The sequence below is a fragment of the Nymphaea colorata genome, chromosome 7 (genome assembly GCF_008831285.2).
Source record: "Nymphaea colorata isolate Beijing-Zhang1983 chromosome 7, ASM883128v2, whole genome shotgun sequence".
NCBI classification, from domain to species: domain Eukaryota; kingdom Viridiplantae; phylum Streptophyta; class Magnoliopsida; order Nymphaeales; family Nymphaeaceae; genus Nymphaea; species Nymphaea colorata.
In genome coordinates, this window is record NC_045144.1 from 19,803,481 (window position 1) to 19,815,953 (window position 12,473).

General features: G+C 37.7%; 1 protein-coding gene across 1 annotated transcript; it reads left to right on the forward strand.

The window, feature by feature from the left end:
* Positions 1-8,640: 8,640 nt before the first annotated feature.
* On the forward strand, positions 8,641-12,473 carry LOC116257890 (exopolygalacturonase-like). The gene is made up of 5 exons (XM_031634905.2): positions 8,641-8,857; positions 9,458-9,772; positions 9,869-10,158; positions 11,214-11,439; positions 11,994-12,473. Exons 1-5 carry the CDS (start codon positions 8,717-8,719, stop codon positions 12,222-12,224), a joined length of 1,203 nt encoding a protein of 400 aa, XP_031490765.1. The 5' UTR covers positions 8,641-8,716; the 3' UTR covers positions 12,225-12,473.

The window sequence follows — 12,473 nt, forward strand, 5'->3', positions numbered from 1 at the left end:
TAAGTGTATAGAAGATGCATGAACAAGGAATACTTACCCTAAGGGAAGGTAGCATACTGGAAGAGGTAAGGTGGTCCGGCTCTTCTAAGGACTCAGGTTAAAGTTTTGAAGTAGTCACTATCACGTCTCAGTGCGCTCTACTTCTTGGCGGGCACAAAAGGAGAAATAGACTCTTTTAAGAGCAGTAGAATGAACCACTCATTCTTAATTGTTTACTCATCCTTAAGGGTTTGAAGATAGTGCAACTTAATTAACTTATTATTTTTGTTGAAATTAAGATTAACAAGATTAATATGAGCACAATTTTGATTAGTCGGACAACCTATTTGCAGATGACATGAGAAATTCATGATATACGAAAACTATTCAAGCAGTAACCCTTCAAAATTTTCATTTTCCAACATTTCTAGCAGATTTTACATTTCCGGTTTATTTTTAGCGATGAGGGCGATGACCACAAAGCAAACACACATACACAGAACTCAGACCACAGAAATTCAGGCGACTCTCCCTAATTTACAGTCCATGTTTGACTGCGACACCTTGCAGCACCCAACCCAAATTCGAGCAATCAAACGCGCCCTTGAGGAAGGACAGGCTCGAAGGACCGAAGAGTTTTGGGCTCACTAGGAACGACCACCACAGAGACAACACACTCGTACACTTTGTGGAGGCCGGAACCGGTCTTGGCCTCCATGAGAAACCGGTAGCTCGTCATTCCCACCGCCCTGGTCGCCCACACCTGCCCTTCCAGCACTCTTACAAACACCAGCTTCGAAGTACCGGTGCCCTGCCCGTTGTGCTCCTTGGCCGCAAACTTGGCGGCGTCGATGAACTCCGGCGACGTCCTGGCGCCGGCGACGTCCTTCCATGATCCGGGAGTAGGGGGAGTGTAGGAGGTGGCCATGGCTGCCATGAAGAAGAGGAAGAGGAAGAGGAAGAAGAAGGTGCTGGGTCGGAGCTGGGTAGCCATGTCTGGTAGGGGTTCGGCTGCGTCGATGGCTGTTTCGGGCGATTGAAGCGGAGGCTATAAATAGGAACGGCCGCTTCCTATCTATGGGCCTTGCAATTCCAGAACTTTGAAAACAGGAACTTCAGCTGACCTCTCGATCATTGTGCTCGACCGCATGAGGAAAAAAACTAATTAATTAGAAGAGATATCAGATAAGTTTGCTTTTTTCTTATAATTTGAAACCTACTTTCTTTTATTTATAATTAGAAAAATTAGTTTTAGAATTTTCTGAAAGCTGATTTTCTTTCATAAAACGGTTAAACACAAGTTAGGAAATAAAAAAATATGAACCAAAACAATAAGAATGTAATTTAATAATAAAAGTAAATGCTTTTCATTTTTCAAGTTGACAGATTTTATTTTACTCGAAAATTTGTCATAAAAGCACCTTTGATTAAGTTATAAGAAAAGAAAAAAAAGTAGACAAAGTATAAATGTGTAAAGTAAGGGAACGTTCTCGCTTTCTTGTGGCACGAGAAAGAGGTTGAAAAAGGTCTGCAAGTTGAATTAGTAATGAGTTGAAGTACGTGGGCGTATTTATGATTCCTTTTTAATTTAACATTAATTAATTGTTGAAAAGTGTAATCTTATTTTTGCAACATACTTTTTAATTTAACATTAGTTAATTGTTGAAAAGTGTATTTTGTCAATTTATATATATATATAAACAACGCTTCTTAATTGATATCTTATTAAAATAAATGACAGCAAAAGATTGTCAAGTATGGGCTCAAGCAAGATTAATTTCTAATAAGGAAAATAAAAAATGTTTAGATTCATATTAAAAAATAGAACAAAAGATAATTCAGGACACCTCACGTGAAACATTATCTCTCTTTCTTTTTTGTTTTCCCCATAAGCTTTTGGACACATTCGTTCTTCTTCCGGTTGGTTATTCGAGGAGTAAAGCAAAAGAAACCTGTTTTTTTTTTATCTGCAGTCGTTGTTTTAAATCTTTTTTATATCTGCCTATTTTTTAAATCAATTAAAAAATTTCATTCTGTAGGAGGGAAAATTGTATTGCCCCTTTTTGCTTGAGTTAATATCTGACATGCTTGTTTAAATATGGAAGGAAAATATATTTCACTTTTTGCTTGGGTTAACATCTGCCATGCTTTATTTTAGTAAAATAATTATCTGAGAGTTGATTTGTTAATTCAGGTCCTCAAAGGAGGGAGGCTTAATTTTGTTTCTTTTTTTTTTGGTAAATAGAATCTTATATGTTGGCTTTATGACATGACGGTCATGGATAATTGCTCAATATTTTTAAAGATCATTTCCTTTTTTTTTTTTACATTCACGCCTCATATCATCTTTAAATTAAGAGTTTTTTTCTTGCAGATTTGGTTAGTATTTTTTGTCCTTAATATTAAGGATGATTGTTTCAAAAGGAAAAAAAATATATGTAAAACTTCATGAAAGCATATCCACAATATCATTATGTTTTTTAACACAAAGGCACAATATAATAATATAATGCTTATGCAGGAAGTAATTATAATGAGCTTTGTTTAGAGGGTTGTTTAACTGTTGCTACTCAATGAACTTTCATTAAAAATTAAGGCAGATTTATAGAACACTGTATTATAGTATTTCATGGATTTACCCCAATTTTGGATTTAGTAGAAGAATCTTAAATTTATAACCATAATATTTTTTCTTCAAACTACCCAAGATGAGTTCTTCAAACTTCAAGTGCTTTAAAAAAGGTCAGATTTGCATTCCATTAAGAAGTTGAATTGGATCCTGCTTAAAAAATGCCATCCACTTTGATTTAGATTCTGATTGTCATTCAGTTTTAAATAAAGGGGCGTTTGATGGTTTGGAATTTTGATTCAAGAACCAAAATTTTTAGAATCATACTTCCTCCTCAAACTAAAATGAAATCAAAATTTCATGTTTCAGTTTCCTAATTGCATAAACAAAACAATGAAACATCCTGTTTGTTTAATAACTCCAAGTAATTAAAAAAAAAATGAGCATTTTGGTTCTAAAATTCCATGATTCTAAATATATGCTACTAGAACATTACAATAATTGGACTGATCATATGCATCCAAATTCAGAAGTGAAAACTTTGATTTTAAATTGGGTTCAAACTTTTTGCAGGTAATCAGATTTGGACAACATCGGATTTAATAAGAAATCTTCCGCATACCTAACCCTGGTAAATATTGCGCAAACTACTCAAGATAAATACTAAACTTCGGGTCTAAGATCTCACATACTATATATATATATATATATATAGAGGGAGGGCAATTAATTAGATTCAGATAAGATATCGGACTGGAATGCTGTAAAAGGATCAGATATGGAAAAAATGACATCGGAGTAAGAAAGCAAATCAGATCAGACTTAAGAATGACATCTGATCGGGTTCATATTTGGATTCGAGTGCTGCTTCGAATACATATCTGATCCAATTCAATTTCAAATAAATATCTTGTGCCCTCTGTCATGCGAATACGTGGGTTTAGCCCACATACCTGTATCCGATAGACGGACATGCATATCCGGATACGGGACATGGGTGGGACACGCTAAAAAATAAACTATTAATTTAATGTTTTTTTCATTTTATTATTATTTTTGTGATGCATCCAATTATTTTCATGAACAATCCTCTCAAATCTCTATACTTTTGTGATAAAACAAACTTTCTTATAAGAGTGAACTATTAATTTAATGTTTATTTTATTTTATTATTTTTGAGAATATAAAATTTGTCGTATCCATGTATCCAAAATTTTTAAAATTACCGTGTTTGTATCTGTATCCATATCACATATTCGTATCACCATATTCATACCCGTATCCTACCCACACCCATGTAACATAGTTTGTGCCTGATGAGGATGAACATAAAGGAACATACAAAACACTTAATTAAGCACAAGTAATACAGGATCACGCTCCTTTAGCCTGTGTTTGATTGGCAGACAATGAGTCCCGCCAGCACACAAGTCTACAACTCACAACACCCAAATTTAGAACTCTCACATTCAAACTATTACGAGCAATCAAACACACCCTAAGGAAGGACGGTCTCAAAAGATCTAAGAACCATGGGGGCATTCGGATAGACCACCTGAGAGACAACACATCTATACACTTTGTAAGGAAGGGCGTCGGCCTGTGCCTCCATGAGAAACTGGTAGGTCGTCATGCCCAGTGCCTTCGTCGCCCATACCTGCCCTTCCAACACTTTTGTAGACACCAGTTTGGGGCCGCTGCCCTTCTTGTTGTGCTCTGCGGCCGCAAACTTGGCGGCATCGAAGAACAGTGGAGACGTCCTGGCGTCGGCGACATCCTTCCATGTCCCCGGAGTCGGGGGAGTGTAGGCGGCCCTGGCGGCGGAAGATGAAGCAGCCATGAAGAAAAGGAAGAAGAAGATGGTGGTGGAGGGGAGTTGGGTGGCCATGCCTGGTTGCTAGTGGCGCACCTGCTTTACTTACTGGTGGGTTCGGCAGGGTTGAGTGGAGATCAGTATAAATAGGCTCGGCCGGCCCACTTGTGGCTTAACTATGGGCACAAAATTAAAGACCGCCGATGCTTTTGACCATGCACAAAATTTCAGAAACTTTCAAAGTTGAAAACTAAGCCAAGTTCTCACTGCACACGGTTTTGTGCTCGTGGGGATGCAGGAAGAGATAAGTTTTACATTTTTTTTTTTGCATTGAAAAGAAGGGAAATTCTAATGGCGAAGAGATAGTTTAGCTTTTGTAATAATTATAATAGAAAAATCGTTGGAGAACTATATTTTATTTTTGAATTTGTAATAGGTTCAGACTCATTCTTTTGAAATGAAGGTGTGGAAAGGCTTTACCCATTCACGGCTGTCTGGTAGGCGGCCATCTGGAACTTACAAGGTTCTCCTTAATGTTCTTGGCAGCCCATCCGGTGGGCGCTCCATTTTTCCGGCCAAACTGACCGCCAGAATCCCGCCGGTCACCACGGGATCACAAACCCCAGCTTTTTCCCTGCGCAAACTCTAGCAGACGTTCTCTTTCTACTTTGCTTAGTTGAGGTTTGTTTTTGCTAGTGTCGATTTTTGTCATTAAAGTCACCCACAGTAAGATTGTTTGTAAGTAAAACAAAAAAAAAATGTCAATTTCATTTTTAAAAGTAAAACTAAAAAAATATTTCATAAATCCTTATATGAAAATTATCTGTTCGAAATTGGTCACATCTTTCTTTTCTATTTTTTCACGTACTTATTTTTAATAAGATGTCCCATATTGGGGAAGAGTCCCCAGCAGAGTTGTTGTGGACCATATGAGTATGATCTGTGTACAGTCTGCTTTTTAAAGAAAGCCTTTCTTTTTCTTGAAATAGAATATTATAATATGTTTTTTTCAAGAAGAAAAATATTCTCTTTACATGTGAAAACTATATATATATATATATATATATATATATATATTATATGGTTATTCTGTTTTTTTAGAATCACTCAGCCATGTAATTAATACTGATTTAATGTAATGAATAGTTAAAAAAACAAAGAAAAAGATGATGGGTATTTTTTATTTAATATTTATTTATGCCATTTTCTCATTTATTTTTTCCAACCATTCTTAGGAATGTATATATATATATATATATATATATATATATATAAGGCATTTTGTTGAGACACAAAGGGGAGATGAAGATATAATCACAAAGGATTAGACTCGCTTCGTTGTGTTTATAAATGGAACGTTGCGTTCCAACGTCATGTGGATTCTAGTGTGAAGTGGTCTGTGCGGTCCCACACAAACAGTGATGGATAGAAAAACAGGGTCTTCCAAAATTTTCAAACTAAATTTGGGATTTTGGCTAGGGATATCATTATTCTATCATGTTAAAATCAGATAAAACTCTATATTCTAATTCAAATACAAGATAAAATCAATGCATTATCTAAGTAGTCGATTTTTAAATTCATACTGTGACTTTGATCCAAACTCGACTTTTAGATCCACATCTTAATCCAATCCGAATAGACTTTTAGACATACAAACTGAATATTAACTGCATTATGATATGTTAAGAATCGACTTTCTATGGAAATGAGACATAATATATTAATTAAAAACTGAATTTGAGTCCCAAACCAAATCTGAACCCAGCTCTGGGACATTTGCCTAAAATGAATCTGAATATCAGAATATGCATCCAATCAAACGTCATTAGATCTTAAACAGAATCCGATCCAATTTCCTAATATAATTGTCCAATTTTTTTTTGCATGCCTGATTTTTTTGAAGCAGTTTCATCAGAAGTCAGATCTGAATATAATCAATTGACATCCCTAATTTTGGCAGTTAGTAGATGAAGCATCCAATCATATTTTTGTCAAGCCTATACGTCTTCGGACTTATATGCAAATAAAACACAAAACTCCAACCGGCTCAAAGCCGTGTTGTCTTGCACAGGAGGTTGACGCCCACGAGAATCAAACCAACAAGCATTCTCATATGTCACGCCAAATCGGCACAGAAGGTTGACGCTCACGAGAATCAAACCAACAAGCATTCTCATATGTCACGCCAAACCCTTTGGAGATGAAATGTGAAGCTTTCTTATTATGTACAAGGGAATGAAAACGAAACTTTCTGATTATGTATGCGGGAATTAAAGTGAGTCCAAGATGGTTGCTAGATTAATCCCCAAGGCCTAAACCATTCATGCTGATTTCTTCTAAGCAATCTATTTTCCAAAATCACTATACAAGAAGGCAGATAATAGAAGTCACAGTTTTCAAGCTTTTAGTTGAAATGGCCCTTGCCTTCCTTGATTTTGCAAGCTAGAGACTGGCTCTTATAGAAAGGCCCTCAGGTCAAAAACCATTCAACCAACCCCAGCCACCCTTTGTTAAGAAAAGGCAAAATTAGAGTTTCTACTTTTATCAAAATCTTATCTAGATTAAACAATACCTGATTGTAGCAATGAAGGTGGAGTAGCATTCTTTGTGCAATTACTTTTGCCATGATTGGCATTAAAAATAATTTACTTTCATTATAATTGCTGGTTTCAAGGGGCATAGTGTGGCTGGTTCGCTGGTGGCACTAGTTCTATTCCAATGGCGCGCTAATTATCCGGCTTACAGGATAGAGCGGTTGATGGTATACGATTTCCACTTCAGGCCTTGAACTTAGTGTAAATGGCTATAAAGTTTAAAAATTTTCATTCATGGGCCTGTTGCGTTGTCATAATTCTAAATACATACCTCATGCCTTTGATTTTCTTGATAATGCTCAAGAGCTAATGTTTGAACACGAAAAAAAGGGTACATGTGTTAGATCAGTTCTTCATAGACAAACTTGGGATTTGTGATCCCAAGTTAGAACCGGTTCAGTATCATGAGATCATTTTCTATGAGATGAGAAGGCTCCGGCAAGATATATGTTTGCCAAATCATTTTGAACCTAACTCATATTCTAAATTGAGTTAAAAAAGAAAATGTTGAAGGGTAGGCCTTTGTCGGACGCCGTCAGAAAAACTGTGCCCCATCTTACGAAAATCAAATATATAGGCCCCTCATATTTATAATTATGAACAAGGGGTGGTCTATTAAATGAAAATTATCTCCTAAAACATTTGATTTCCGTGGTTCCATTTAACCTCTCCCATATGCATCAATATATATCCAATTGAATTATTTTTTAGTTTCATATCGATGTTGACTTAATTTTTTTTAATTATTGTATGATCCAACAATTACATATAATCAGACTATGATCCAGCGGCAGAGCCAGAAATTTTTTGTCATATGACACTAACTATATAATCAACCAATTTTCAATTGGCCTTTAAGCGAATCCAATCACTAAAAACAAGGTTTTACAGATGAGGCATACACCCCATCAATTCATAGAACTCCATGAACATATTTTAATTTGTCCACATGAGAAAATTAAGTTAATAACGTCTTGTAGACAAGAATTAATAGTTCTATCTTACGCTTGCATGTGTAGCTAATCCAAAGCATAAACTAAATATATCATGACCTAAATATTATACTCTTCCAGCGTCTATGTGGGTGTCCATGCACACACACACATATACTCATATGATCAGAGCGGTCCATTGTGTGCAATAAATGGCCTTGATCATTTTCCTTTTCTTTCTCTCTCTCCCCAAAGCTATATATGTCTTTGGTTCGAGTCTTGGAAGGTGCTATCCTGATGGTATTGATTTCGAGAAGCCAAGCGAACGGGTTCTTGTCACCCCCTCTCCTTTCTCTCTCTTGCCCGTTTCATCTGCTTCCTCCGGCCATGGGCAAGAGAGGGAAGGGGCTTTGGGTGAAGAGAGAGGGAGTGCCCTCACCCTTGTGGAATTAAGAGTGGGAAAGAAGGAAACTCCTTGTAACTGTTTACCCATGGTTAAGTTCAACAAAGTTAGTGCCTTACTATCATTAGATAAATATGCAGGGAAGTTACAAAGATAATTAGGTAAGTGTCTAGATTCCACAAGTAACTAACTGTGAAAAAATGGTTAAAAATTTGAACCAACGTTCTGATTTAGATACTTGTGGGAAGCGTGAGAAGTGGGGGATTGCTAGAATTTTTGGCAAGTGGGGAGTTGGTTCCTGTTAGAGAGGAAGTTGCACCAACCCCTCATTTTTCTTTATATCCCACCGTATGATCCATTGCTCTTGAATGGCTGCCGGTTTTTCTTAATTGGTGGCTCTCACTGTTGGCAGAGAGGGCGGACATGACTCCAAGAGCCATTTCTTGTTTGTGGGTAGTGCTGCCCATATGCATCCATGGCATTTTGCTTGCTGATGCTGGGAACCAGATCTTCAATGTGAAGAAGTTTGGAGCAAAGGCTGATGGCGAAACAGATGATCGCAAGGTATGTTGTGCGTCTCTTTCGTCCTCTTGGCTTATGCTTATGTTCGGAAACTGCACTCGGGTTGAGAGACTTGGTCACAGCCATGGCGGCACACAAATCCGAGGCTCGAACCCCGGCCCCGGGTCATCTCGCGCCATGTAGGGTTGCCAATGAAACGACATCTAAACCATGCATGGCCCTAGTCCACTCGCTTTGGGAAACTGCCTGCGTTGGCCAGGGATGGCTTGGCTTGGTTTAGATCAAAATTAACCAGTTTGCACTTGATCAGTAAGTTTAATTCCTGCATGACAGCCAATCCCCACGACACCATGCTAAGTACTCCTTCTGTTCCACATAAAATCTTAAAACTGATCAAGATAAGTTACATGGACTAAGCACATCAGGCCTGATAAAATACACAAATGTACATGTCAATATTTTGATCAGTATATATATGTAAATTATATCATATTATGTATCTCGAATGCTGTCGTTCTAACAAAAGATTATCTGTACTTCTTTGTGTATTTTGAATCACTGAATCTGTGTTTGATAGAGATAAAATCTCTCCATGCCTGTGCACTTATAATGCATGACTGACTAATGGGTTGTCTTTTGCAGGCAGTTTTAGATGCATGGAATGCTGCCTGCGCATCAAATGGCCGGCCTCGAGTGGTTATACCGCCGGGCACATTTCTCATTGGCCAAACCAAATTTGAGGGTCCCTGTCCCGGTGCATATCCCATTGTGGTGGAGGTGAAGGGGAAGGTCATAGCACCCACAGATCTCTCTCAGTTCTCATCAGATGATTGGATATCCTTCAGCAAGGTTCACGGCCTGGTCTTGACAGGCGGCGGCGTGTTCGACGGCAGGGGCAGCTCCGCCTGGCCGAGCAACGACTGCCTTACATCTGCTAATTGCAAGCTCCTACCCACTGTAGGATGATAAATTTTGCTTCACAATAATCACCAAATCAATCACATCTTACTTGTGATAGCTCCATATGATTAATACTTGTTTTGGTTTTAACAGTCTCTGAAGTTCAACTTCCTCACCAACTCAACCATTCGGCGCATATCTTCAGTTGATAGCAAGTTCTTCCACATGATCATCTTCGGCTCCGAAAATGTGAAGGCCCATGATCTACGCATATCGGCACCAAGTGACAGTCCAAATACTGACGGGATCCATATTGGGGATTCCACAGGGATCGCCGTCTCTAGATCTGTAATCGGCACCGGCGACGATTGCATATCAATTGGGCCCGGAAGCAACCTGATTACCATCTCGAATATCATATGCGGACCAGGACATGGTATCAGGTAAGGGTGTGTTTGCATGGGCAAACTGTTTCCCGACACTTTGTCTCACATTCTGTTCCAACAAACGAACATGGGTTATCAAAAATGTTGACTGTTGGTCTACATGCCTTCTTTTCGTATTGACTTCTGCCAACTTCAAAGAGTGAGACAGACAGAATATGATTCGTTGATGCATTGTCGATGACATAGCGTCTTAAACTGGGCACTTCGGATAACTTATCTCAGCATGTCAAACACTTTCCAAGTCAACAAGAATTCAACAGCGCTGTGGCACGGTGGGGAATACCATAGGCATGGTTTCTCTTGTGGGCAGTTGCCATATGGACCCGTATGAATTTAGTTAATTTATTTACATATAGATGCCTCCACACAATTTAATGTATCACATATTGACAGCTGCCACATGGATGATGAACCCATCATTTATTATGACATTTATAATTCAGCCATTATATATTAGTGCTCTTCAACCATACATTTTCATGGGACTATGATTGAGTTTTTCTTGAACTTATCCCCAAAAGCATCTCTAGTACTAGTGGCATTCTCCTCTTCCTATAGTACATCTAAAATCCTGTAGCTAATACTAGATTTGTGACGGTGTATATATATATATATATATATATATATATATAGTATCCTTAGATTTCTCCATCTAGATTAAGACAAAGCAATCCTCTGGCCTTTCAACAGTGTGTTTAATTATGCTCGTCTGATGCGGTTATGATTAGATAGAGTTAGGGATGACTGAGAATTTCAGCTCATACATATGAACTGGTGATTCAAGTTTTTTAAAGTAATCCCCAGCCATCCCATCTAACATGATAAAAAGTTAAGTGAAAAATAAGAAAAAAAAGGTGATGGGTAGTTTTCGTATATAATGTTAGTTTGAATATTTTTCTTTTTGTCTTTTCTTTTTTTCAACCATTCATATGCTTTAAATGAATGACCCTGTTGCCTGAGTTGAATAACCATAGTCATCGTTTACTCATTATATATGTATATATATAATTGAATTCCTGAATTAACTTATAATTTGCTTGTTACTTTTTCAGTGTTGGTAGCCTTGGGAAGTATCGAGATGAGAAGGATGTGACAGACTTAAGAGTGAGGAATTGCACCTTTAGAAATACCACAAATGGTTTGAGGATTAAGACGTGGCCGGCATCAGGTGTTCTTCACGCCAAAAATTTCACATTCGAAGATATTATCATGAAGAACGTCCACAATCCCATCATCATCGACCAAAAGTATTGCCCATATGATTCTTGCCCTACCGAGGTAGGCCACTGCAAGCGTTTATTGAGCACCCCTGACCCTCTTGTTCAGTACATTCTATCGAGATTAATGCATTTAATAAATTTCTATAACAAAAAGTTATTAAATTTCGACATTTCTTGTTTTTTTTTTCTGAATACAAAAATATTTTGTAGATATACCAATTAAAAGGGTACCCATGTCATTTTTAACTGTTTAGATATTTGAAATTAAAAAATCTTATTTTTAATTAATCTACATGTTTTTTCATTTTTCTTCTGAAAAACAATTGGTACTTAACTATATTGGCAACGCAACTAAGGGCAGAAATACGTGGGGTGTCCGTTGGGTGTATGTTTCATGAGGTTCACTCTTTAAAACTTTAATTCAGTTGTTAGAAGTAGGTGGACCTTGGTCTAGTTATATGGAACAGTCTCGTATTACGGCCACCTTTTTTATCTTTCCGGTCGGCATCTGAATTAGAACACTGTTCAGGTCTATTCTGCTACTGTAGATTCTATCAATGGTAGATGCAGTTTTAGTTCTTGACTGTAATCTCCATGCTGATCTAAAAACAGGAAGCGCCATCGAAGGTGAAGATCAGCAACGTGAATTTCAGGAACGTGAAAGGAACATCGACATCGCAAGTGGCCGTGAATCTCATCTGCAGCAAGGCGTTCCCCTGCGAGGGGGTGACGCTCAGCGACATCGATTTGAAGTACAACGGAGAGGAAGGGAAGGCCACCTCCAGCTGCTTCAACGTTAATGGATTCTCTTCTGGGACACAAGTCCCACCTCCTTGTGTGTAGGATCTCTGTCCTCTAGATTTGCACCTCTTGGATTATACATGGTAGGGTTGAACAAGATTTCCCTCCGGAACCAGTGGTGTACGTAGGACCTGAACTATCATAATGATGTAAATAAATTATGACAACTATGTTGTTTCCTTTAGATGGAAGTGATCCGTATATATATATGTATATGATAACATAATTGGCTTTCATTTTAATCAATGTACACCAGTGTGGATCCATAAGTGAACATGATATTAGTGAAGC

Coding starts and splice junctions, on each gene's coding strand:
- LOC116257890 (XM_031634905.2), top strand. CDS start 8,717: ATGACTCCAAGAGCCATTTCTTGTTTGTGGGTAGTGCTGCCCATATGC. Junction 8,858..9,457: donor GCGAAACAGATGATCGCAAG/GTATGTTGTGCG, acceptor TGTCTTTTGCAG/GCAGTTTTAGATGCATGGAA. Junction 11,440..11,993: donor ATGATTCTTGCCCTACCGAG/GTAGGCCACTGC, acceptor ATCTAAAAACAG/GAAGCGCCATCGAAGGTGAA.